This window comes from Mustelus asterias, chromosome 12 (assembly GCF_964213995.1).
Source record: "Mustelus asterias chromosome 12, sMusAst1.hap1.1, whole genome shotgun sequence".
In the NCBI taxonomy this organism is placed as follows: Eukaryota; Metazoa; Chordata; class Chondrichthyes; order Carcharhiniformes; family Triakidae; genus Mustelus; species Mustelus asterias.
In genome coordinates, this window is record NC_135812.1 from 57,355,876 (window position 1) to 57,380,827 (window position 24,952).

Sequence of the window (24,952 nt, forward strand, 5' to 3'; positions counted from 1 at the left end):
GGTTGTAGGGGTGCGGGTTGCAGCGGTGCGGGTTGTCGGGGTGCGGGTTGTATGGGTGCGTGTTGTTGGGGTGCGTGTTGTTGGGGTGCGTGTTGTTGGGGTGTGGGGTTTTTGGGGGGCAGGTTGTTGGGATGTGGGTTGTTGGGGTGCGGATTGTTCGGGTGCCGGCTTTAGGGGTGTGGATTTTTGGGGTGCAGGTTGTTGGGGTGCGGGTTGTTGGGGTGCGGGTTGTTGGGGTGCGGGTTGTTGGGGTGCGGGTTGTTGGGGTGCGAATTGTTGGGATGCGGGTTGTTGGGGTGTGGGCTGTTGAGGTGCGGGTTTTTGGGGTGTGGATTTTTGGGGTGCAGGTTGTTGGGGTGCGGGCTGTTGGGGTGCGGGTTGTAGGGGTGCGGGTTGTTGGGGTGCGGGTTGTAGGGGTGCGGGTTGTCGGGGTGCGGGTTGTATGGCTGCGGGTTGTATGGGTGCGGGTTGTAGGGGTGCGGGTTGTAGGGGTGCGGGTTGTCGGGGTGCGGGTTGTATGGGTGCGTGTTGTTGTGGTGCGTGTTGTTGCGGCGCGGGTTGTTGAGGTGCGGGTTGTTGGGGTGCGGGATGTTGGGTTGCGGGTTGTTGGGGGGCGGGTTGTTGGTGGGCGGGTTGTTGGGCCATGTGATGTTGGGCCGTGGGATGTTGGGGCGCGGGTTGTTGGGGTGCAGGTTTTTGGGGTGCGGGTTGTTGGGGTGCGGGTTTTTGGGGTGCAGGTTGTTGGGATGCCGGTTGTTGGGGTGTGGGTTGTTGTGGTGCGGGTTGTTGGGGTGCGGGGTTTTTGGGGGGGAAGGTTGTTGGGATGTGGGTTGTTGGGGTGCGGATTGTTCGGGTGCCGGTTTTAGGGGTGTGGATTTTTGGGGTGCAGGTTGTTGGGGTGCGGGTTGTTGGGGTGCGGGTTGTTGGGGTGCGAATTGTTGGGATGCGGGTTGTTGGGGTGTGGGCTGTTGTGGTGCGGGTTTTTGGGGTGTGGATTTTTGGGGTGCAGGTTGTTGGGGTGCGGGTTGTTGGGGTGTGGGTTGTTGGGGTGCGGGTTGTTGCGGTGCAGGTTGTTGGGGTGCGGGTTGTTGGGGTGCAGGTTGTTGGGGTGCGGGTTGTTGGGGTGCGGGTTGTAGCGGTGCGGGTTGTTGCGATGCGGGTTATAGGGGTGCGTGTTGTTGGAGCGCGTGTTGTAGGGGTGAGGGTTGTCGGGGTGCGGGTTGTAGGGGTGCGAGTTGTTGGGGTGCGGGTTGTTGTGGTGCGCGTTGGAGTGTGGGTTCTACGGGTGCGAGTTGTTGGGGTGCAGGTTGTTGGGGTGCAGGTTGTTGGGGTGCGGGTTGTAGCGGTGCGGGTTGTTGCGATGCGGGTTATAGGGGTGCGTGTTGTTGGAGCGCGGGTTGAAGGGGTGCTGGTTGTCGGGGTGCGGGTTGTAGGGGTGCGAGTTGTTGGGGTGCGGGTTGTTGTGGTGCGCGTTGGAGTGTGGGTTCTACGGGTGCGAATTGTTGGGGTGCGTGTTGTTGGGGTGCGTGTTGTTGGGGTGTGTTTATTGTTGAGGTGTGTGTTGTTGGGGTGTGTGTTGTTGGGTTGCGTGTTGTTGGGGCGCGTGTTGTTGGGGTGCGTGTTGTTGGGCTGCGGGTTGTTGGGGTGCGGGTTGTTAGGGTGCGGGTTGTTGGGGTGCGGGTTGTAGTGGTGCGGGTTGTTGGGGTGCGGGTTGTAGGGGTGCGGGTTGTAGGGGTGCGGGTTGTAGGGGTGCGGGTTGTCGGGGTGCGGGTTGTATGGCTGCGGGTTGTATGGGTGCGGGTTGTAGGGGTGCGGGTTGTAGGGGTGCGGGTTGTCGGGGTGCGGGTTGTATGGGTGCGTGTTGTTGGGGTGCGTGGTGTTGGGGTGCGTGTTGTTGGGGTGCAGGTTGTTGGGGTGTGTGTTGTTGGGGTCCGTGTTGTTGGGGTGTGTTTATTGTTGGGGTGTGTGTTGTTGGGGTGCGGATTATTCGGGTGCCGGTTTTAGGGGTGTGGATTTTTGGGGTGCAGGTTGTTGGGGTGCGGGTTGTTGGGGTGCGGCTTGTTGGGGTGCGGTTTGTTGGGGTGCGGGTTGTTGGGGTGCGAATTGTTGGGATGCGGGTTGTTGGGGTGTGGGCTGTTGAGGTGCGGGTTTTTGGGGTGTGGATTTTTGGGGTGCAGGTTGTTGGGGTGCGGGCTGTTGGGGTGCGGGTTGTAGGGGTGCGGGTTGTAGGGGTGCAGGTTGTAGGGGTGCGGGTTGTCGGGGTGCGGGTTGTATGGCTGCGGGTTGAATGGGTGCGGGTTGTAGGGGTGCGGGTTGTAGGGGTGCGGGTTGTAGGGGTGCGGGTTGTCGGGGTGCGGGTTGTATGGGTGCGTGTTGTTGGGGTGCGTGTTGTTGGGGTGCGTGTTGTTGGGCAGCGGGTTGTTGGGGTGCGTGTTGTTGCGGCACGGGTTGTTGGGGTGCGGGTTGTTGGGGTGCGGGTTGTTGGGGGGCGGGTTGTTGGTGGGCGGGTTGTTGGGCCATGTGATGTTGGGCCGTGGGATGTTGGGGCGCGGGTTGTTGTGGTGCAGGTTGTTGGGGTGCGGATTGTTGGGGTGCGAGTTGTTGGGGTGCGGATTGTTTGGGTGCAGGTTGTTGGGGTGCGGGTTGTTGGGGTGCCGGTTGTTGGGGTGACGATTGTTGGGGTGCGGGTTGTTGGGGTGCGGGTTGATGTGGTGCGGGTTGTTTGGGTGCAGGTTGTTGGGGTGCGGGTTGTTGGGGCGCGGGTTGTTGGGGCGCGGGTTGTTGGGGTGTGGATTGTTTGGGTGCAGGTTGTTGGGGTGCGGGTTGTTGGGGTGCGGGCTGTTGAGGTGCGGGTTGTTGGGGTGTGGATTTTTGGGGTGCAGGTTGTTGGGGTGCGGGTTGTTGGGGTGCCGGTTGTTGGGGTGACGATTGTTGGGGTGCGGGTTGTTGGGGTGCGGGTTGATGGGGTGCGGGTTGTTGGGGTGCGGGTTGTTGGGGTGTGGGTTGTTGGGGTGCGGGTTGTTGGGGCGCGGGTTGTTGGGGCGCGGGTTGTTGGGGCGCGGGTTGTTGGGGCGCGGGTTGTTGGGGCGCGGGTTGTTGGGGTGCGGGTTGTTGGGATGCGGGTTGTTGGGGTGTCGGTAGTTGGGGTGTGGGTAGTTGGGGTGCGTGTTGTTGGGGTGCGGGTTGTTGGGGTGCATGTTGTTGGGTGTGGATTGTTGGGGTGCAGGTTGTTGGGGTGCGGGTTGTTGGGGTGCGTGTTGTTGGGGTGCGGGTTGTTGGGGTGCGGGTTGTTGGGGTGCGGGTTGTTGGGGTGCAGGTTGTTGGTGTGTGTTGTTGGGGTGCAGGTTGTTGGGGTGCGTGTTGTTGGGGTGCGGGTTGTTGGGGTGCGGGTTGTTGGGGTGCGGGTTGTTGGGGTGCGGGTTGTTGGGGTGCGGGTTGTTGGGGTTTTGGTTGTTGGGGTGTGGGTAGTTGGGGTGCGGGTTGTTGGGGTGCGGGTTGTTGGGGTGCGGGTTGTTGGGGTGTGGGTTGTTGGGGTTTGGGTTGTTGGGGTGTGGGTAGTTGGGGTGTGGGTTGTTGGGGTGTGGGTTGTTGGTGTGCGGGTTGTTGGGCGCTTGTTCTTGGGGTGCGGGTTGTTAGGGTGCGGGTTGTTGGGATGCGGATTGTTGGGGAGCGGATTGTTGGGGTGCGGGTTGTTGGGGTGCGGGTTGTTGGGGTGCGGGTTGTTGGGGTGCGGGTTGTTGGGTTGCGGGTTGTTGGGGTGCGGATTGTTGGGGTGCGGATTGTTGGGGTGCGGGTTGTTGGGGTGCGGATTGTTTGGGTGCGGGTTGTTGGGGTGCGGATTGTTGGGGTGCGGGATGTTGAGGTGCGGGTTGTTGGGGTGTGGATTTTTGGGGTGCAGGTTGTTGGGGTGCGGATTGTTTGGGTGCGGGTTGTTGGGGTGCGGGTTGTTGGGGTGCGGGCTGTTGAGGTGCGGATTGTTGGGGTGCGGATTGTTGGGGTGCGAGTTGTTGGGGTGCGGATTGTTTGGGTGCGGGTTGTTGGGGTACGGGTTGTTGGGGTGCGGGCTGTTGAGGTGCGGGTTGTTGGGGTGTGGATTTTTGGGTTGCAGGTTGTTGGGGTGCGGGTTGTTGGGGTGCGGGCTGTTGGGGTGCGGGTGGTTGGGGTGTGGGTTGCTGGGGTGCCGATTGTTGGGGTGCGGGTTGTTGGGGTGCGGGGTGATGGGGTGCGGGTTGTTGGGGTGCGGGTTGTTGGGGTGTGGGTTGTTGGGGCGCGGGTTGTTGGGGTGCGGGTTGTTGGGGTGCGGGTTGTTGGGGTGTCGGTAGTTGGGGTGTGGGTAGTTGGGGTGCGTGTTGTTGGGGTGCGGGTTGTTGGGGTGCATGTTGTTGGGTGTGGATTGTTGGGGTGCAGGTTGTTGGGGTGCGGGTTGTTGGGGTGCGTGTTGTTGGGGTGCGTGTTGTTGGGGTGCGGGTTGTTGGGGTGCGGGTTGTTGGGGTGCGGGTTGTTGGGGTGCGGTTTGTTGGGGTGCGGGTTGTTGGGGTGTGTCTTGTTGGGGTGCAGGTTGTTGGGGTGCGTGTTGTTGGGGTGCGGGTTGTTGGGGTGCGGGTTGTTGGGGTGCGGGTTGTTGGGGTGTGGGTTGTTGGGGTTTGGGTTGTTGGGGTGTGGGTAGTTGGGGTGTGGGTTGTTGGGGTGCGAGTTGTTGGGGTGCGGGTTGTTGGGGTGTGGGTTGTTGGGGTTTGGGTTGTTGGGGTGTGGGTAGTTGGGGTGTGGGTTGTTGGGGTGTGGGTTGTTGGGATGCGGATTGTTGGGGAGCGGGTTGTTGGGGTGCGGGTTGTTGGGGTGCGGGTTGTTGGGTGCTTGTTCTTGGAGTGCGGGTTGCAGGGGTGCGGGTTGTAGGGGGGCGGGTTGTATGGGTACGAGTTGTAGGGGTGCGGGTTGTATGGGTGCGGGTTGTTGGGGTGCAGGTTGTTGGGGTGCAGGTTGTTGGGGTGTGTGTTGTTGGGGTGCGTGTTGTTGGGGTGCGTGTTGTTGGGGTGCGTGTTGTTTGGGTGCGTGTTGTAGGTGTGCAGGTTGCAGGCGTCCGGGTTGTAGGAGTGCGGGTTTTAGGGGTGCAGCTTGTAGGGGTGCGGGTTGTAGGGGTGCGTGTTGTTGGGGTGCGGGTTGTTGGGGTGCGGGTTGTTGGGGTGTCGGTAGTTGGGGTGTGGGTAGTTGGGGTGCGGGTTGTTGGGGTGCGGGTTGTTGGGGTGCATGTTGTTGGGTGTGGATTGTTGGGGTGCAGGTTGTTGGGGTGCGGGTTGTTGGGGTGCGTGTTGTTGGGGTGCGGGTTGTTGGGGTGCGGGTTGTTGGGGTGCGGGTTGTTGGGGTGCGGTTTGTTGGGGTGCGGGTTGTTGGGGTGTGTCTTGTTGGGGTGCAGGTTGTTGGGGTGCGTGTTGTTGGGGTGCGGGTTGTTGGGGTGCGGGTTGTTGGGGTGCGGGTTGTTGGGGTGCGGGTTGTTGGGGTGTGGGTTGTTGGGGTTTGGGTTGTTGGGGTGTGGGTAGTTGGGGTGTGGGTTGTTGGGGTGCGAGTTGTTGGGGTGCGGGTTGTTGGGGTGCGGGTTGTTGGGGCGCGGGTTGTTGGGGCGCGGGTTGTTGGGGCGCGGGTTGTTGGGGCGCGGGTTGTTGGGGCGCGGGTTGTTGGGGTGCGGGTTGTTGGGATGCGGGTTGTTGGGGTGTCGGTAGTTGGGGTGTGGGTAGTTGGGGTGCGTGTTGTTGGGGTGCGGGTTGTTGGGGTGCATGTTGTTGGGTGTGGATTGTTGGGGTGCAGGTTGTTGGGGTGCGGGTTGTTGGGGTGCGTGTTGTTGGGGTGCGGGTTGTTGGGGTGCGGGTTGTTGGGGTGCGGGTTGTTGGGGTGCAGGTTGTTGGTGTGTGTTGTTGGGGTGCAGGTTGTTGGGGTGCGTGTTGTTGGGGTGCGGGTTGTTGGGGTGCGGGTTGTTGGGGTGCGGGTTGTTGGGGTGCGGGTTGTTGGGGTGCGGGTTGTTGGGGTTTTGGTTGTTGGGGTGTGGGTAGTTGGGGTGCGGGTTGTTGGGGTGCGGGTTGTTGGGGTGCGGGTTGTTGGGGTGTGGGTTGTTGGGGTTTGGGTTGTTGGGGTGTGGGTAGTTGGGGTGTGGGTTGTTGGGGTGTGGGTTGTTGGTGTGCGGGTTGTTGGGCGCTTGTTCTTGGGGTGCGGGTTGTTAGGGTGCGGGTTGTTGGGATGCGGATTGTTGGGGAGCGGATTGTTGGGGTGCGGGTTGTTGGGGTGCGGGTTGTTGGGGTGCGGGTTGTTGGGGTGCGGGTTGTTGGGTTGCGGGTTGTTGGGGTGCGGATTGTTGGGGTGCGGATTGTTGGGGTGCGGGTTGTTGGGGTGCGGATTGTTTGGGTGCGGGTTGTTGGGGTGCGGATTGTTGGGGTGCGGGATGTTGAGGTGCGGGTTGTTGGGGTGTGGATTTTTGGGGTGCAGGTTGTTGGGGTGCGGATTGTTTGGGTGCGGGTTGTTGGGGTGCGGGTTGTTGGGGTGCGGGCTGTTGAGGTGCGGATTGTTGGGGTGCGGATTGTTGGGGTGCGAGTTGTTGGGGTGCGGATTGTTTGGGTGCGGGTTGTTGGGGTACGGGTTGTTGGGGTGCGGGCTGTTGAGGTGCGGGTTGTTGGGGTGTGGATTTTTGGGTTGCAGGTTGTTGGGGTGCGGGTTGTTGGGGTGCGGGCTGTTGGGGTGCGGGTGGTTGGGGTGTGGGTTGCTGGGGTGCCGATTGTTGGGGTGCGGGTTGTTGGGGTGCGGGGTGATGGGGTGCGGGTTGTTGGGGTGCGGGTTGTTGGGGTGTGGGTTGTTGGGGCGCGGGTTGTTGGGGTGCGGGTTGTTGGGGTGCGGGTTGTTGGGGTGTCGGTAGTTGGGGTGTGGGTAGTTGGGGTGCGTGTTGTTGGGGTGCGGGTTGTTGGGGTGCATGTTGTTGGGTGTGGATTGTTGGGGTGCAGGTTGTTGGGGTGCGGGTTGTTGGGGTGCGTGTTGTTGGGGTGCGTGTTGTTGGGGTGCGGGTTGTTGGGGTGCGGGTTGTTGGGGTGCGGGTTGTTGGGGTGCGGTTTGTTGGGGTGCGGGTTGTTGGGGTGTGTCTTGTTGGGGTGCAGGTTGTTGGGGTGCGTGTTGTTGGGGTGCGGGTTGTTGGGGTGCGGGTTGTTGGGGTGCGGGTTGTTGGGGTGCGGGTTGTTGGGGTGTGGGTTGTTGGGGTTTGGGTTGTTGGGGTGTGGGTAGTTGGGGTGTGGGTTGTTGGGGTGCGAGTTGTTGGGGTGCGGGTTGTTGGGGTGTGGGTTGTTGGGGTTTGGGTTGTTGGGGTGTGGGTAGTTGGGGTGTGGGTTGTTGGGGTGTGGGTTGTTGGGATGCGGATTGTTGGGGAGCGGGTTGTTGGGGTGCGGGTTGTTGGGGTGCGGGTTGTTGGGTGCTTGTTCTTGGAGTGCGGGTTGCAGGGGTGCGGGTTGTAGGGGTGCGGGTTGTATGGGTACGAGTTGTAGGGGTGCGGGTTGTATGGGTGCGGGTTGTTGGGGTGCAGGTTGTTGGGGTGCAGGTTGTTGGGGTGTGTGTTGTTGGGGTGCGTGTTGTTGGGGTGCGTGTTGTTGGGGTGCGTGTTGTTTGGGTGCGTGTTGTAGGTGTGCAGGTTGCAGGCGTCCGGGTTGTAGGAGTGCGGGTTTTAGGGGTGCAGCTTGTAGGGGTGCGGGTTGTAGGGGTGCGTGTTGTTGGGGTGCGGGTTGTTGGGGTGCGGGTTGTTGGGGTGTCGGTAGTTGGGGTGTGGGTAGTTGGGGTGCGGGTTGTTGGGGTGCGGGTTGTTGGGGTGCATGTTGTTGGGTGTGGATTGTTGGGGTGCAGGTTGTTGGGGTGCGGGTTGTTGGGGTGCGTGTTGTTGGGGTGCGGGTTGTTGGGGTGCGGGTTGTTGGGGTGCGGTTTGTTGGGGTGCGGGTTGTTGGGGTGTGTCTTGTTGGGGTGCAGGTTGTTGGGGTGCGTGTTGTTGGGGTGCGGGTTGTTGGGGTGCGGGTTGTTGGGGTGCGGGTTGTTGGGGTGCGGGTTGTTGGGGTGTGGGTTGTTGGGGTTTGGGTTGTTGGGGTGTGGGTAGTTGGGGTGTGGGTTGTTGGGGTGCGAGTTGTTGGGGTGCGGGTTGTTGGGGTGTGGGTTGTTGGGGTTTGGGTTGTTGGGGTGTGGGTAGTTGGGGTGTGGGTTGTTGGGGTGTGGGTTGTTGGGATGCGGATTGTTGGGGAGCGGATTGTTGGGGTGCGGGTTGTTGGGGTGCGGGTTGTTGGGTGCTTGTTCTTGGAGTGCGGGTTGTAGGGGTGCGGGTTGTAGGGGTGCGGGTTGTATGGGTACGAGTTGTAGGGGTGCGGGTTGTATGGGTGCGGGTTGTTGGGGTGCAGGTTGTTGGGGTGCAGGTTGTTGGGGTGTGTGTTGTTGGGGTGCGTGTTGTTGGGGTGCGTGTTGTTGGGGTGCGTGTTGTTTGGGTGCGTGTTGTAGGTGTGCAGGTTGCAGGCGTCCGGGTTGTAGGAGTGCGGGTTTTAGGGGTGCAGCTTGTAGGGGTGCGGGTTGTAGGGGTGCGTGTTGTTGGGGTGCAGGTTGTAGGAGTGCGGGTTGTAGGGGTGCGACTTGTACGGGTGCGGCTTGTAGGGGTGCATGTTGTTGGGGTGCGGGTTGTTGGGGTGCGTGTTGTTGGGGTGCGCGTTGTTGGAGTGCGGGTTATTGGGGTGCAGGTTTTTGGGGTGCAGGTTGTTGGGGTGCAGGTTGTTGGGGTGCAGGTTGTTGGGGTGATGGTTATTGGGGTGCAGGTTGTTGGGGTGCAGGTTGTTGGGGTGCAGGTTGTTGGGGTGCAGTTTGTTGGGGTGCGGGTTGTTGGGGTGCGGGTTGTTGGGGTGCGGGTTGTAGGGGTGCGGGTTGTATGGGTACGAGTTGTAGGGGTGCGGGTTGTATGGGTGCGGGTTGTTGGGGTGCAGGTTGTTGGGGTGCAGGTTGTTGGGGTGTGTGTTGTTGGGGTGCGTGTTGTTGGGGTGCGTGTTGTTGGGGTGCGTGTTGTTGGGGTGCGTGTTGTTGGGGTGCCTGTTGTAGGTGTGCAGGTTGTAGGCATCCGGGTTGTAGGAGTGCGGGTTTTCGGGGTGCAGCTTGTAGGGGTGCGGGTTGTAGGGGTGCGTGTTGTTGGGGTGCAGGTTGTAGGAGTGCGGGTTGTAGGGGTGCGGCTTGTACGGGTGCGGCTTGTAGGGGTGCATGTTGTTGGGGTGCGGGTTGTTGGGGTGCGTGTTGTTGGGGTGCGGGTTGTTGGGGTGCGGGTTATTGGGGTGCAGGTTTTTGGGGTGCAGGTTGTTGGGGTGCAGGTTGTTGGGGTGAAGGTTATTGGGGTGCAGGTTGTTGGGGTGCAGGTTGTTGGGGTGCAGGTTGTTGGGGTGCGGGTTGTTGGGGTGCGGGTTGTTGGGGTGCGGGTTGTTGGGGTGCGGGTTGTTGGGGTGCGTGTTGTTGGGGTGCAGGTTGTAGCGGTGCGAGTTTTGGGGTGCGGGTTGTTGGGGTGCGTGTTGTTGGGGTGCAGGTTGTTGGGGTGCAGGTTGTTGGGGTGCAGGTTCTTGGGGTGCAGGTTGTTGGGGTGCGGGTTGTTGGGGTGCGGGTTGTTGCGGTGCGGGTTGTTGCGATGCGGGTTATAGGGGTGCGTGTTGTTGGAGCGCGGGTTGTAGGGTGCGGGTTGTTTGGGTGCGGGTTGTAGGGGTGCGAGTTGTTGGGGTGCGGGTTGTTGTGTTGCGCGTTGGAGTGTGGGTTCTACGGGTGCGGGTTGTTGGGGTGCAGGTTGTTAGGGTGCAGGTTGTTGGGGTGCGTGTTGTTGGGGTGCGTGTTGTTGGGGTGTGTTTATTGTTGGGGTGTGTGTTGTTGGGGTGTGTGTTGTTGGGGTGTGTGTTGTTGGGTTGCGTGTTGTTGGGCTGCGGGTTGTTGGGGTGCGGGTTGTTAGGGTGCGGGTTGTTGGGGTGCGGGTTGTAGTGGTGCGGGTTGTAGGGGTGCGGGTTGTAGGGGTGCGGGTTGTCGGGGTGCGGGTTGTATGGCTGCGGGTTTTATGGGTGCGGGTTGTAGGGGTGCGGGTTGCAGCGGTGCGGGTTGTCGGGGTGCGGGTTGTATGCGTGCGTGTTGTTGGGGTGCGTGTTGTTGGGGTGCGTGTTGTTGGGCTGCGGGTTGTTGGGGTGCGTGTTGTTGCGGTGCGGGTTGTTGGGGTGCGGGTTGTTGGGGTGCGGGTTGTTGGGGTGCGGGTTGTTGGGGTGCGGGTTGTTGGGGTTTGGGTTGTTGGGGTGTGGGTAGTTGGGGTGTGGGTTGTTGGGGTGTGGGTTGTTGGGGTGCGGGTTGTTGGGCGCTTGTTCTTGGGGTGCGGGTTGTTGGGGTGCGGGTTGTTGGGATGCGGATTGTTGGGGAGCGGATTGTTGGGGTGCGGGTTGTTGGGGTGCGGGTTGTTGGGTGCTTATTCTTGGAGTGCGGGTTGTAGGGGTGCGGGTTGTAGGGGTGCGGGTTGTATGGGTACGAGTTGTAGGGGTGCGGGTTGTATGGGTGCGGGTTGTTGGGGTGCAGGTTGTTGGGGTGCAGGTTGTTGGGGTGTGTGTTGTTGGGGTGCGTGTTGTTGGGGTGCGTGTTGTTGGGGTGCGTGTTGTTGGGGTGCGTGTTGTTGGGGTGCGTGTTGTAGGTGTGCAGGTTGTAGGCGTCCGGGTTGTAGGAGTGCGGGTTTTCGGGGTGCAGCTTGTAGGGGTGCGGGTTGTAGGGGTGCGTGTTGTTGGGGTGCAGGTTGTAGGAGTGCGGGTTGTAGGGGTGCGGCTTGTACGGGTGCGGCTTGTAGGGGTGCATGTTGTTGGGGTGCGGGTTGTTGGGGTGCGTGTTGTTGGGGTGCGGGTTGTTGGGGTGCGGGTTATTGGGGTGCAGGTTTTTGGGGTGCAGGTTGTTGGGGTGCAGTTTGTTGGGGTGCGGGTTATTGGGGTGCAGGTTGTTGGGGTGCAGGTTGTTGGGGTGCAGGTTGTTGGGGTGCGGGTTGTTGGGGTGCGGGTTGTTGGGGTGCGGGTTGTTGGGGTGCGGGTTGTTGCGGTGCGGATTGTTGGGGTGCAGGTTGTAGCGGTGCAAGTTTTGGGGTGCGGGTTGTTGGGGTGCGGATTGTTGGGGTGCAGGTTGTTGGGGTGCAGGTTATTGGGGTGCAGGTTGTTGGGGTGCAGGTTGTTGGGGTGCGGGTTGTTGGGGTGCGGGTTGTTGCGGTGCGGGTTGTTGCGATGCGGGTTATAGGGGTGCGTGTTGTTGGAGCGCGGGTTGTAGGGGTGCGGGTTGTTTGGGTGCGGGTTGTAGGGGTGCGAGTTGTTGGGGTGCGGGTTGTTGTGTTGCGCGTTGGAGTGTGGGTTCTACGGGTGCGGGTTGTTGGGGTGCAGTTTGTTAGGGTGCAGGTTGTTGGGGTGCGTGTTGTTGGGGTGTGTTTATTGTTGGGGTGTGTGTTGTTGGGGTGTGTGTTGTTGGGTTGCGTGTTGTTGGGGCGCGTGTTGTTGGGGTGCGTGTTGTTGGGCTGCGGGTTGTTGGGGTGCGGGTTGTTAGGGTGCGGGTTGTTGGGGTGCGGGTTGTAGTGGTGCGGGTTGTAGGGGTGCGGGTTGTAGGGGTGCGGGTTGTCGGGGTGCGGGTTGTATGGCTGCGGGTTGTATGGGTGCGGGTTGTAGGGGTGCGGGTTGCAGCGGTGCGGGTTGTCGGGGTGCGGGTTGTATGGGTGCGTGTTGTTGGGGTGCGTGTTGTTGGGGTGCGTGTTGTTGGGCTGCGGGTTGTTGGGGTGCGTGTTGTTGCGGTGCGGGTTGTTGGGGTGCGGGTTGTTGGGGTGCGGGTTGTTGGGGGGCGGGTTGTTGGGGGATGCTTGTTGGGCCATGGGATGTTGGGCCGTGGGATGTTGGGGCGTGGGTTGGTGGGGTGCGGGTTTTTGGGGTGCGGGTTGTTGGGGTGCGGGTTTTTGGGGTGCAGGTTGTTGGGATGCCGGTTGTTGGGGTGTGGGTTGTTGGGGTGCGGGGTTTTTGGGGGGCAGGTTGTTGGGATGTGGGTTGTTGGGGTGCGGATTGTTCGGGTGCGGGCTTTAGGCGTGTGGATTTTAGGGGTGCAGGTTGTTGGGGTGCGGGCTGTTGGGGTGCGGGTTGTTGGGGTGCGGCTTGTTCGGGTGCGGGTTGTTGGGGTGCGGGTTGTTGGGGTGCGGGTTGTTGGGGTGCGAATTGTTGGGATGCGGGTTGTTGGGGTGTGGGCTGTTGAGGTGCGGGTTTTTGGGGTGTGGATTTTTGGGGTGCAGGTTGTTGGGGTGCGGGTTGTTGGGGTGCGGGTTGTTGGGGTGCAGGTTGTTGGGGTGTGGGTTGCTGGGGTGCCGATTGTTGGGATGCGGGTTGTTGGATGCGGATTGTTCGGATGCGGGTTGTTGGGGTGCGGATTGTTGGGGTGCGGGTTGTTGGGGTGCAGGTTGTTGGGGTGCGGGTTATTGGGGTGCGGATTGTTGGGGTGCGGGTTGTTGGGGTGCGGATTGTTGGGGTGCGAGTTGTTGGGGTGCGGATTGTTTGGGTGCGGGTTGTTGGGGTGCGGGTTGTTGGGGTGCGGGCTGTTGAGGTGCGGATTGTTGGGGTGTGGATTTTTGGGGTGCAGGTTGTTGGGGTGCGGGTTGTTGGGGTGCGGGTTGTTGGGATGCGGGTGGTTGGGGTGTGGGTTGCTGGGGTGCCGATTGTTGGGGTGCGGGTTGTTGGGGTGCGGGTTGTTGGGGTGCGGGTTGTTGGGGCGCGGGTTGTTGGGGCGCGGGTTGTTGGGGTGCGGGTTGTTGGGGTGCGGGTTGTTGGGGTGCGGGTTGTTGGGGCGCGGGTTGTTGGGGTGCGGGTTGTTGGGGTGCGGGTTGTTGGGGTGCGGGTTGTTCGGGTGCGGGTTGTTGGGGTGCGGGTTGTTGGGATGTGTCGGGCTCAGTGGTATTGTCTCCATTTGTTGATGAGTTCAAAGCCCTTCAACCATCACATCTGTTCTGGTTCATTGCAAGAGCAATCAGCTAGTCCCAGTCCTCACTCTTATTGCTGTCGCCCTACAATTCTTTAATGAGAGCCATGATTGACTCGCTGTCCACCACATTCTGAGGTGGTGCATTCCAGATCCTCATCATCACTGTGTAAGAATAGTCTTTTTTCGTGTCACCCTATAGTACACTGCCTATCCTCTTAAATCCTTTGTTTACTGATCCTACCACCAATGGGAACACTTTCTCTCTCTCGATTCTGTCGAAACTCCTCATGATTTTGAATATCTTTGTCAAACCTCCTCTTGATCTTGTCTTCCTAAGGAGAACAGCCCCAGTTTCTTTGATCTATCCGTGTAACTGAAGTCCCTTATCCCTGGAACCATTCTCATGAATCGATCCAGCATCCTCTCCAATGCCTTTGCATCCTGATAAAGTGTGATGCCCAGAAACAATACCCCAGTTGAGACCAAACAGGGTTTAACAATGGTCACCGTATCTTCATGCTTTTGTCACTCCTGTGGTGTGAACACATAATTTCAGATGGACGCTCCAGTCAGTGTTGAGGGAACACTGAACTGTTAGAGATGTCAACTTTTAGATGAGATCCTTAACTGAGGTCTACCCTTTCCATTGATTGTAAAAGATCCTGTACCACCTTGAAGAAGTGATGGAATCCTCGCTTATACTTATATCCCTTAACAAACATCATTTGCAAGAAAAATGATCACCTTGTTGGTTGTGGAATCTTGCTGTGCACAAATTGGCTGCCATATTTCCCACATTACAATAGTAACTGCACTTGGCAGCTGCTTCATCATCGGTAAAGTGTCCTGAGACATTGTGAGGCTGTGAACGGCCCCCATACTGAACAAAAATCTTTCTTTCTCAGAATGTGAAAATCAATACAAACAGTAAACAGAACCAGATCTCACCACAGGAAGTGTCCATGACACTGCGAGCAGGAGAGGAAAAGTCGGTGAATTTCAAGGTCTTTCAGCCTCTCGAAGCTCCAGTCGATCTTTATATCCTCATGGACTTCTCCAACTCAATGAAGGATGACTTGGATAACCTGAAGAAACTGGGCCTTAAGCTGGGTAAGCACCAGAGCCAAAAACCAGAGTTTCAAACTTTACGCACTGAACCAGCCATCATATTATTAAGCTGTTAACTGCTGTGACTGCTTCCTGAAGGAACAAACCATCCCAATTTCCAACATGGATTGCTATGTTGTAGGTGTTAAGTGTCAGCTGTAGCTCAATGATAGATTGTCAGCCTCTGAAGCAGCAGACTTTAGGCTGAGTGTTGCTCCAGAGAGCTGAACACATTACTTACTTGTTAAAGTTAACGTTTATTTATTAGTCACACTGCAATGAAGTTACCGTGGAAATCCCCTAGTCGCCACACTCTAGCACCTGTTCGGGTACACTGAGGGAGAATTTAGTCTGGCCAATCCACCTAATCAGCACGTCTTTCGGACTGTGCGAGGAAACCACAGCACCCAGAGGAAACCCACACAGACACGGGGAGAACATGCAGACTTCACACAGACAGTGACCCAAGCCGGGAATCGAACCCGGGTACCTGGCACTGTGAGGCAGTAGTGCTAACCACTGTGCCACCGTGCTGCCCCTTCAGTATCTAAGCTGAAATTCCAATGCTGTACTGTGTGCTTCACTCAGGATATGAGCTGCTGGTATGAGAGTCTGTTTGCTCTCTTGGTTTGTTGTGAAGGTTCCATGGCTCTCTTTCGAAGAATTGCAGGGGAATTCTTCATAATATACCGGTCACTATTTCCCCTTCCAGCAACATCACCCAAAAATATTACTGGGTATTATCACATTGTTGCTTTTTGGGAGTAAATCGGCTGCTGTGTTTCCGACAGCAGTGACGATTCCTCAAACATACTTCATTGTCTGTAAAGCACGTTGTGGTATCTTGAGGTCACGAAAGGTTCTATATAGATGTGTGTTTGATTAAAATTCTTAATATTTCCCTGTGCCAAATTCTCATTGCTTGTATTTCACAGCTGATGTGGTGAGGAACATGTCAAATGACTACACCATTGGCTTTGGGAAGTTTGTTGACAAAGTAACTGTTCCACAGACAGATATGAGGCCTGAAAGGTAAGAACAGGACTTGCCAGTTATCAGAGACCAGGGGATGACATTTGCACAGTGTGTTTCTTCTTCTGAGTTCTGTGTGTGTATCCATGAGTACATGTGTATATACATGTGTGCATGTGCCTGCATTCATAGAATCCCTACAGTGCAGAAAGAGGCTATTCAGCTCATCGAGCCTGCACCAACAATGATCCCATCCAGGCAGTATCCCTGTAACCCCACATATTTACCCTGAAAATCCCCTGGCACTAAGGGGCAATTTAGCATGGCCAATTAACCTAACCCGCACACCTTCAGACTGTGGGAGGAAACCGGAACACCCGGAGGAAAGCCATGCAGACACGGGGAGAATGTGCAAACTCCACACAGACAGTGACCCGAGGCTGGAATTGAACTCGAGGCAGCAGTGCTGACCACTGTACCGTGTTCTCTGTGTGTATACATGCGTGGCTGTGTATTTTTCTGTGTGTATACATGTTTATTCTAATTTGTTTATATGCGTTTGAGTATAATATGTTTGTGTGTGAGAGACAGAGTTTTGATGTCAATGTAGACTTGTATTGATACACCTTTCTACACAATCTCTTAATCTTTTATCCATTTATGGAATGTGAACACCTCTGGCTAAGCCAACATTTATTGCCCATCACTAATTGCCCTTGAGGAAGTGGTGATGAGCCATCTTCTTGAACTGCTGCAGTTCAGGTGGTATCGGTACATCTGCAGTGCTAATAGGAAGGAGGTTCCATGATTTTGACCTGGCGATGGTGATTTGGTTTCATGCCCTTGTTGGTCCCCTGGCGCAGTGGTAATTATGATGTGCCAGGTCATGAGGTTACAGATTGTAGTCGAGTACAATTCTGCTGCTGCTGGTGGCCCACAGCGCCTCATTGATGCCCAGTCTTGAGTTTCTAGATCTGTTCTACATCAATCCAATTAGCACAGTGATAATGCCACACAATGGGGTGGAGATGTCCTCATTCTGCAGATGGGACTTTGCCTCCACAAGGACCATGCAGTGGCCATACTTCTAATACTGTCATGGACTGATTCTACCGCAGAAATATTGGTGAGGTTTTTCCCTCTTATTGGTTCTCTCACTACAGAACGCAGGCCTAGTCTAGCAACTACGTCCTGTAGGACCCGGCCAACTTTGTCAGTAGTGATGTTACCGAGCCACTCTTGATGATAGACATTGAAGTCCCCACTCAGAGTACATTCTGTGCCCTTGTCATCCTCAGCGCTTTCTCCAAGCGGTGATCAACATGGAGGTGCTGGTTTGTCAGCTGAGGGAGGGTGGTAGGCAGTAATTAGCAGGAGGTTTCCTAGCCCATATTTGACCTGGTGCCATGAGACTTCATGGCTTGGTCACAGAAGATAGAGGGTGGTAGTGGAAGGGTCTTTTTCCGGCTGGATGCCTGTGACTAGTGGTGTTCTGCAGGGCTCTGTATTGGGACCTCTGCTGTTCATGATTTATATAAACAATCTGGAAGAAGGTGTAACTGGGGTGATCAGTAAGTTTGCGGACGACACGAAAATGGCTGGACTTGCAGATAGTGAGGAACTTTGTCAGAGGCTACAGAAGGATATAGATAGGCTGGAAATTTGGGCAAAGAAATGGCAGATGGAGTTCAAGGGGCGGCACGGTAGCACAGTGGTTAGCACTGCTGCTTCATAGCTCTAGGGACCTGGGTTCGATTCCCGGCTCGGGTCACTGTCTGTGTGGAGTTTGCACATTCTCCTCGTGTCTGCGTGGGTTTCCTCCGGGTGCTCCGGTTTCCTCCCACAGTCCAAAGATGTGCGGGTTAGGTTGATTGGCCATGCTAAAATTGCCCCTTAGTGTCCTGGGATGTGTAGATTAGAGGGATTAGCGGGTAAAATATCTGGGGGTAGGGCCTGGGTGGGATTGTGGTCGGTGCAGACTCGATGGGCCGAATGGCCTCTTTCTGCACTGTAGGGTTTCTATGACTTCTATGACTTCCAATCCAGATAAATGCGAAGTGATGCATTTTGGTAGAACTAACGTAGGGGGAAGCTATACAATAAATGGCAGAACCATAAAGGGTGTAGATATGCAGAGGGACCTGGGTGTGCAAGTCCACAGATCCTTGAAGGTGACGTCACAGGTGGAGAAGGTAGTGAATAAGGCATATGGCATGCTTGCCTTTATAGGACGGGGCATAGAGTATAAAAGTTGGGGTCTGATGTTGCAGTTGTATAGAACGTTGGTTCGGCCGCATTTGGAATACTGCGCCCAGTTCTGGTCGCCACACTACCAGAAGGACGTGGAGGCTTTAGAGAGAGTACAGAGGAGGTTTACCAGGATGTTGCCTGGTATGGAAGGGCTTAGTTATGAGGAGAGATTGGGTAAACTGGGGTTGTTCTCACTGGAAAGACAGAGGATGAGGGATGACCTAATAGACGTGTATAAAATTATGAAAGGCATAGATAGGGTGAACGGTGGGAAGCTTTTTCCCAGGTCAGTGGTGACGTTCACGAGGGGTCATAGGTTCAAGGTGAGGGGGGGGGGGAAGGTTTAACACGGATATCAGAAGAACATATTTTACACAGAGGGTGGTGGGGGCCTGGAATGCGCTGCTGGGCAAGGGGGTGGAGGCGGACATACTGGGAACGTTTAAGACTTATCTAGATGGCCACATGAACGGAGTGGGAATGGAGGGATACAAAAGAATGGTCTAGTTTGGACCAGGGAGCTGCGCGGGCTTGGAGGGCCGAAGGGCCTGTTCCTGTGCTGTATTGTTCTTTGTTCTTTGGGGTCCAGAGCCAATGTTGAGGACTCTCGGGCAACTTCCTCCTGACTGTATACCACTGTGCCGCCACCTCTGTGGTAGCTGAAGCTTCTGGAATAAAAGCAGAAAATGCTGGAAAACCTCAACAGGTCTGGTGACATCTGTTTCGAGTCCCGTGTCGCTCTTCATCAGAGCTGACCAGAGGGGGAAATGTGATGGATTTTGATTCAGTTTAAGAGGGGAGGAGTGGAGCAGATGGAGCAAAGTGCAAGGTCTGGGATATCTGTGAGCTAGGAGATTGAAAATGATGTTTAGGACACAAGACAAAGGAAACATTAATGGCAGCATTGAGGACTAAAGAAGGTGCTAATAGTGATATAAAGGTAAGAGAATAGAATATGTTAATAGCAGAACTCTGAAACTAGACTTAGAAACAAATGACAGATGACCCTGTGGGTGGGGGGGGGGGGGGATGGTGGGATATTTTTGGCTTCAAAGTAGAGTCTAAGACGGGGGAGAGAATTCATACTCTGAAGTTGTTGAACTAAATGTTAGGCTGCAACGTGCCTAATTGGAAGATGAGGTGCTGTTCCTCCAGTTTGTGTTGGACTTCACTGGAACATTGCAACAGGCCAAGGATGGACATGTGGAAACGAGAGCAGGATGGTGTGTTAAAATAGTAAGCAACAGGAAGCTCGGGCTGATGCTTGCGGATGGTGCAAAGGTGTTCCGCAAAGTGGTCACCCAGCCTGTGAAGGCTCTGGAACATTCTCAGTGAGGAATGATTCAGTGAGCTGCTTCCACTAATCTGTGAGGCTGGTCTGTATTTATTCGACACCGGGATAAGGGGAGGTAATGGGTGTGATGTTGTGGTTAATCCACCTCAAATAAAAATGCTTCAGTTTTGCCACAGATCTTCCTGTGAAAACGAGTGGACAGTTTTACAGGTTCCTGCCAATGGGTTTGCCAGCGGGAGCATTCCTGCTGTCTCACCTGCCAAACCCTGACCTGTCAGAAATTTTACAGGCAGGCGGGCAGCTGTCCACACACACCCCGATTGCGGACATCAAGTGGCCAATTATTGACTTCTCAGCTGTCCATAATGTTGAGACAGTAAGAAGTTTAACAACACCAGGTTAAAGTCCAACAGGTTTATTTGGTAGCAAAAGCCACACAAGCTTTCGAGGCTCTAAGCCCCTTCTTCAGGTGAGTGGGAATTCTGTTCACAAACAGAACTTATAAAGACACAGACTCAATTTACATGAATAATGGTTGGGATGCGAATACTTACAACTAATCCAGTCTTTAAGAAACAAAACAATGGGAGTGGAGAGAGCATCAAGACAGGCTAAAAAGATGTGTATTGTCTCCAGACAAGACAGCCAGTGAAACTGTGCAGGTCCACGCAACTGTGGGAGTTACAAATAGTGTGACATAAACCCAATATCCCGGTTGAGGCCGTCCTTGTGTGTGCGGAACTTGGCTATCAGTTTCTGCTCAGCGACTCTGCGCTGTCGTGTGTCGCGAAGGCCGCCTTGGAGAACGCTTACCCGAATATCAGAGGCCGAATGCCCGTGACCGCTGAAGTGCTCCCCAACAGGAAGAGAACAGTCTTGCCTGGTGATTGTTGAGCGGTGTTCATTCATCCGTTGTCGCAGCGTCTGCATAGTTTCCCCAATGTACCATGCCTCGGGACATCCTTTCTTGCAGCGTATCAGGTAGACAACGTTGGCCGAGTTGCAAGAGTATGTACCGTGTACCTGGTGGATGGTGTTCTCACGTGAGATGATGGCATCTGTGTCGATGATCCGGCACGTCTTGCAGAGGTTGCTGTGGCAGGGTTGTGTGGTGTCTTGGTCACTGTTCTCCTGAAGGCTGGGTAGTTTGCTGCGGACAATGGTCTGTTTGAGGTTGTGCGGTTGTTTGAAGGCAAGAAGTGGGGGTGTGGGGATGGCCTTGGCGAGATGTTCGTCTTCATCAATGACATGTTGAAGGCTCCGGAGGAGATGCCGTAGCTTCTCCGCTCCGGGGAAGTACTGGACAACGAAGGGTACTCTGTCCACTGTGTCCCGTGTTTGTCTTCTGAGGAGGTCGGTGCGGTTTTTCGCTGTGGCGCGTTGGAACTGTTGATCAATGAGTCTAGCGCCATATCCTGTTCTTATGAGGGCATCTTTCAGCGTCTGGAGGTGTCTGTTGCGATCCTCCTCATCCGAGCAGATCCTGTCTATTCGGAGGGCTTGTCCGTAGGGGATGGCTTCTTTAACGTGTTTAGGGTGGAAGCTGGAGAAGTGGAGCATCGTGAGGTTATCCGTGGGCTTGCGGTACAGTGAGGTGCTGAGGTGACCGTCCTTAATGGAGATGCGCGTGTCCAAGAATGCAACCGATTCCGGAGAGTAGTCTATGGTGAGCCTGATGGTGGGATGGAACTTGTTGATGTCATCATAGAGTTGTTTCAGTGATTGTTCACCATGAGTCCAAAGGAAGAAAATGTCATCGATGTATCTAGTGTATAGCATCGGTTGAAGGTCCCGTGCGGTGAAGAAGTCTTGTTCGAACCTGTGCATGAAGATGTTGGCATATTGAGGTGCAAATTTGGTCCCCATGGCTGTTCCGTGTGCCTGGATGAAGAACTGGTTGTTGAAGGTGAAGATATTGTGGTCCAGGATGAAGCGGATGAGATGTAAAATTGCATCTGGAAACTGGCAGTTGTTGGCGCTGAGCACTGAGGCCGTTGCAGCAATGCCATCGTCATGGGGGATGCTGGTGTAGAGTGCTGAGACATCCATTGTGACGAGGAGCGCTCCTGGTTCAACTGCTCCATGTGTGCCGAGTTTCTGTAGGAAGTCCGTCGTGTCGCGACAAAAGCTGGGGGTTCTTTGTACAATGGGTTTCAGGATGCCCTCGACATAGCCGGAGAGGTTCTCGCACAGGGTCCCATTGCCCGATACGATGGGACGGCCGGGTGTGTTTGCCTTGTGTATCTTCGGGAGGCAGTAGAGATCTCCAACGCGGGGAGTACGTGGGATGAGAGCACGGAGGGTGTTCTGAAGGTCCGGATCAAAGGTCTTGATCAGAGTGTTGAGTTGACGGGTGTGTTCTTTGGTCGGATCTGCAGGTAACTGTCTGTAGTGTTCCTCGTTGTTGAGTTGTCGGTACACTTCTTTGCAGTAATCCGTTCTGTTCAGTATGACGATGGCCCCTCCTTTGTCTGCTGGTTTGATGACAATGTTGCGGTTGGTCTTGAGAGCGTGGATGGCGTTACGTTGTGCTTGGGTGATGTTCGGGGCTGTCTTGTGAGTGCGGCTGATGAATTTGGTGTTGACGCACCTCCTGACGGCTTGGGCATACATGTCAAGTCGAGGGCAGCGGCCTTCCGGAGGAGTCCAATTCGACTCTTTCCTCTTCGGATGCACTGCGGATCTCTCTGTCGGCTGTTCCGGTTCATTGGCTGTCTCATTGTGTTCGTTGTTGGCCTCTTGGGGTTTGTGGAAGAACTCCCTCAGCCTCATTCGCCTGATGAATTCCTCTGTGTCTGCTGCGAGACTGATGGGGTCTATTTTGGTGGTGGGGCAAAAATTAAGCCCTCGGCTGAGAACTTCGATTTCATCTGGTTGAAGTGTGTAGTCGGACAAGTTGACAATGGACTTCCCTGCAGTGGTACTTTTTTCTACTGTGGTACCGGGGGAGGCTTGGTTGCTGCTGGTGGTGATGCCGAGTTTCTCAAGTTTCCTGTTCTTGGTGTGCATGTAGATGGTGTAGTTCCTTTGTCTCGTCTGCTTGGCAGAGTTTCGCAGCTGGTCTGCGTCCTGAGCGCAAGGGACACAGTGGACAGAGTACCCTTCGTTGTCCAGTACTTCCCCAGAGCGGAGAAGCTACGGCATCTCCTCCGGAGCCTTCAACATGTCATTGATGAAGACGAACATCTCGCCAAGGCCATCCCCACACCCCCACTTCTTGCCTTCAAACAACCGCACAACCTCAAACAGACCATTGTCCGCAGCAAACTACCCAGCCTCCAGGAGAACAGTGACCAAGACACCACACAACCCTGCCACAGCAACCTCTGCAAGACGTGCCGGATCATCGACACAGATGCCATCATCTCACGTGAGAACACCATCCACCAGGTACACGGTACATACTCTTGCAACTCGGCCAACGTTGTCTACCTGATACGCTGCAAGAAAGGATGTCCCGAGGCATGGTACATTGGGGAAACTATGCAGACGCTGCGACAACGGATGAATGAACACCACTCAACAATCACCAGGCAAGACTGTTCTCTTCCTGTTGGGGAGCACTTCAGCGGTCACGGGCATTCGGCCTCTGATATTCGGGTAAGCGTTCTCCAAGGCGGCCTTCGCGACACACGACAGCGCAGAGTCACTGAGCAGAAACTGATAGCCAAGTTCCGCACACACAAGGACGGCCTCAACCGGGATATTGGGTTTATGTCACACTATTTGTAACTCCCACAGTTGCGTGGACCTGCAGAGTTTCACTGGCTGTCTTGTCTGGAGACAATACACATCTTTTTAGCCTGTCTTGATGCTCTCTCCACTCCCATTGTTTTGTTTCTTAAAGACTGGATTAGTTGTAAGTATTCGCATTCCAACCATTATTCATGTAAATTGAGTCTGTGTCTTTATAAGTTCTGCTTGTGAACAGAATTCCCACTCACCTGAACAAGGGGCTTAGAGCCTCGAAAGCTTGTGTGGCTTTTGCTACCAAATAAACCTGTTGGACTTTAACCTGGTGTTGTTAAACTTCTTACTGTGTTTACCCCAGTCCAACGCCGGCATCTCCACATAATGTTGAGGTCAGTGGGGGTCAGGGACAGGAGGCAAACCCATCCGCTCAACATGCTCAGGCCTCAATTGGGAAGAGAGGCATTCCCAATCACCAGCCACTTTACTGATTGGGGCATTCCCCCCCCCGCTCCCAAACTCTGCCCCCCTGCCCCGATGCTCCTTCCCCCCCGCACCCTCCCACAGGCCTCCACTGCTGTGTCCACCACAAGTATTTATCTTTGTCCAGGGTGCCCAGCACTGAGCATTGTGGGGCTGGTGTAGCCCCGGGGCAGCTATCACCTCGATGACACTGCTGAGACTCGATAGCTGCCAGCCAATCAGATGTCTGGTAGCTCTCTGAGGCAGGACTTCCTCTCCAGACGGGGGTAATTAACACCCTACACTGGACATCACTACTGATTTTGTTATGGAGGTGGAGAGGAAAATCCCAAAAATCCCTGCCCAATGAGTCAGAAACCGGGAACCAACATCAAACTAATTGTGAATGGTATTGGGGGAAGGGTAGGATGTGAGATTTTCCTCATGATCAATGTGTATTTTATAGGCTATGGAGAAAGGCAGGAGAGTGAGACTAATTGGAGAATCTTTAGAGGACAGTAAAAGTTTAGGCTGACATTGGAAAAGGACAAAGAAGAATCGAAAGTAAGAATAATTAACTTGGGAAAAGCCAACGTCAATGGAGTAAGAATGGATCTGGGCTGAATAAATTGGAGTTAAAGTTTGGCAGGAAATACAGTAGCTAACCAACGGGCTACCTTCAGAGAAGAGCTAGCTTGGGCACAGTTAAGGTATATTCTCGCAAAAGGGAAAGGCAGGGCAAACAAATCCAGAGCTCCCTGGACAAAAAAGGTACTAGAAATTAAGATAAAGAAGAAAAAGAGTGCTCATGACAGATGTCAGGTAGAAAATACAATTGAGACCCAGGTTGAATATAGATGGCTCAGAGGAGAGGAGAAGCAAAAATGAGAAGCAAAGACAGAATGTGAAAAGAGACTGGCAGCCAACATAAAGGGGAACCCCGAAGTTTTCTATAGGCAAATAAAGGGTGGTAAAAGGAGTAGGGCTGATTAGGGGCCAAAAAAGGGATTTACACATGGAGGCTGGGAGTTGAGATGTTAACCAAGTCATTACTTGGTTAGATGTTGAGATGTTAACCGTCATTACCAAGGAGGTAGATGCTGCCCAGGCCATAATGAAAGAGGAAGTGGTTCAGACACTAGATAGATGTAAAATTGATAAGGAGGTGGTATTGGATAGACTGTCTGTACATAAAGTTGACAAGGCACCAGGACCAGAGGAGATGCACAGAGGGATATTGAGGGCAGTGAGAGTGGAAGTTGCAGAGACTCTGGCCATAGTTTTGTGTCTTCCTTAGCTTCCAGGGTGGTCCCAGGAGACTGGAGAGTTGCAAAGTTGTTCAAAACGGGTGGAAGAATAAACCGAGCAATCTCAGGCCAGTCAGTTTAGCTTTGGTGGTGCGGAAACTTCTAGGAACAATAACTGGGGACAAAATTAATAGTCACGTGGACAAATGCAGGTTAATAAAGAAAGCCAGCATGCACTCGAGAAAGAATCAAGAACAAGAGAGCACCGATTTAAAATAATTAGTAAAAGAAGCAAAAGTGAGATGAGGAGAAACTTATTTACACAGCGAGTGGTTAGGGTTTGGAACACTGCCTTAGTGTGTGCTGGGGACAAGTTCAATTGGGGACAGGTTCAATTGGGGCTTTCAAAGGAAAATTATTATCTGTAAAGGAGGAGTGTGCAGAGTTAGGGGAAAAGGTGGAGGGAGGCCTGGGACTAGGTGAGATAGTTATTTGGAGAGTCAGTGCAGACATGATGGACCAAATAGTCTCCTCCTGTACTGTGTGTTTCTAAAGAGCTGGAATTTATGGAAGTTTCCAAAGAAAGGATATTGAGAGAGGCAGAGGGTGCTGCAAAATTTGAGCTGGCTGCACTAGGGACGGCAGTGGTGTAGTAGTATTGTCACTGGACTAGTAATCTAGAGACCTGGGTAATGCTCTGGGGACCCGGGTTTGAATCCCACCATGATGGATGGTGAAATTAAAATTCAATAAAAATCTGGAATTAAGAGCCTAATGATGACCATGAAACCACTGTCGATTGTCGTAAAAACCCACCTGGTTCTGTGTGACTTATGTCAGGGATGGTTAATAATCACTGGTCCAGACAGCAATGGCCACATCTCAAGAACAAATAAAAGAAAGAGGAGAGAGTATCGGGAAGTGGCAGAACAGGGGAGATCAGCGCTGAGGC

General features: G+C 55.1%; 1 protein-coding gene across 1 annotated transcript in view; it reads left to right on the plus strand.

The window, feature by feature from the left end:
* The window catches only part of LOC144502025 (integrin beta-4-like), a 59,757-nt gene that overhangs the window by 17,941 nt on the left and 16,864 nt on the right, over positions 1-24,952 (plus strand). The window contains exons 5-6 of the mRNA XM_078226039.1: positions 13,884-14,088; positions 15,021-15,117. Of these exons, the coding sequence (XP_078082165.1) occupies positions 13,884-14,088; positions 15,021-15,117 (302 nt within the window). The remainder of the gene's footprint in view (positions 1-13,883; positions 14,089-15,020; positions 15,118-24,952) is intronic.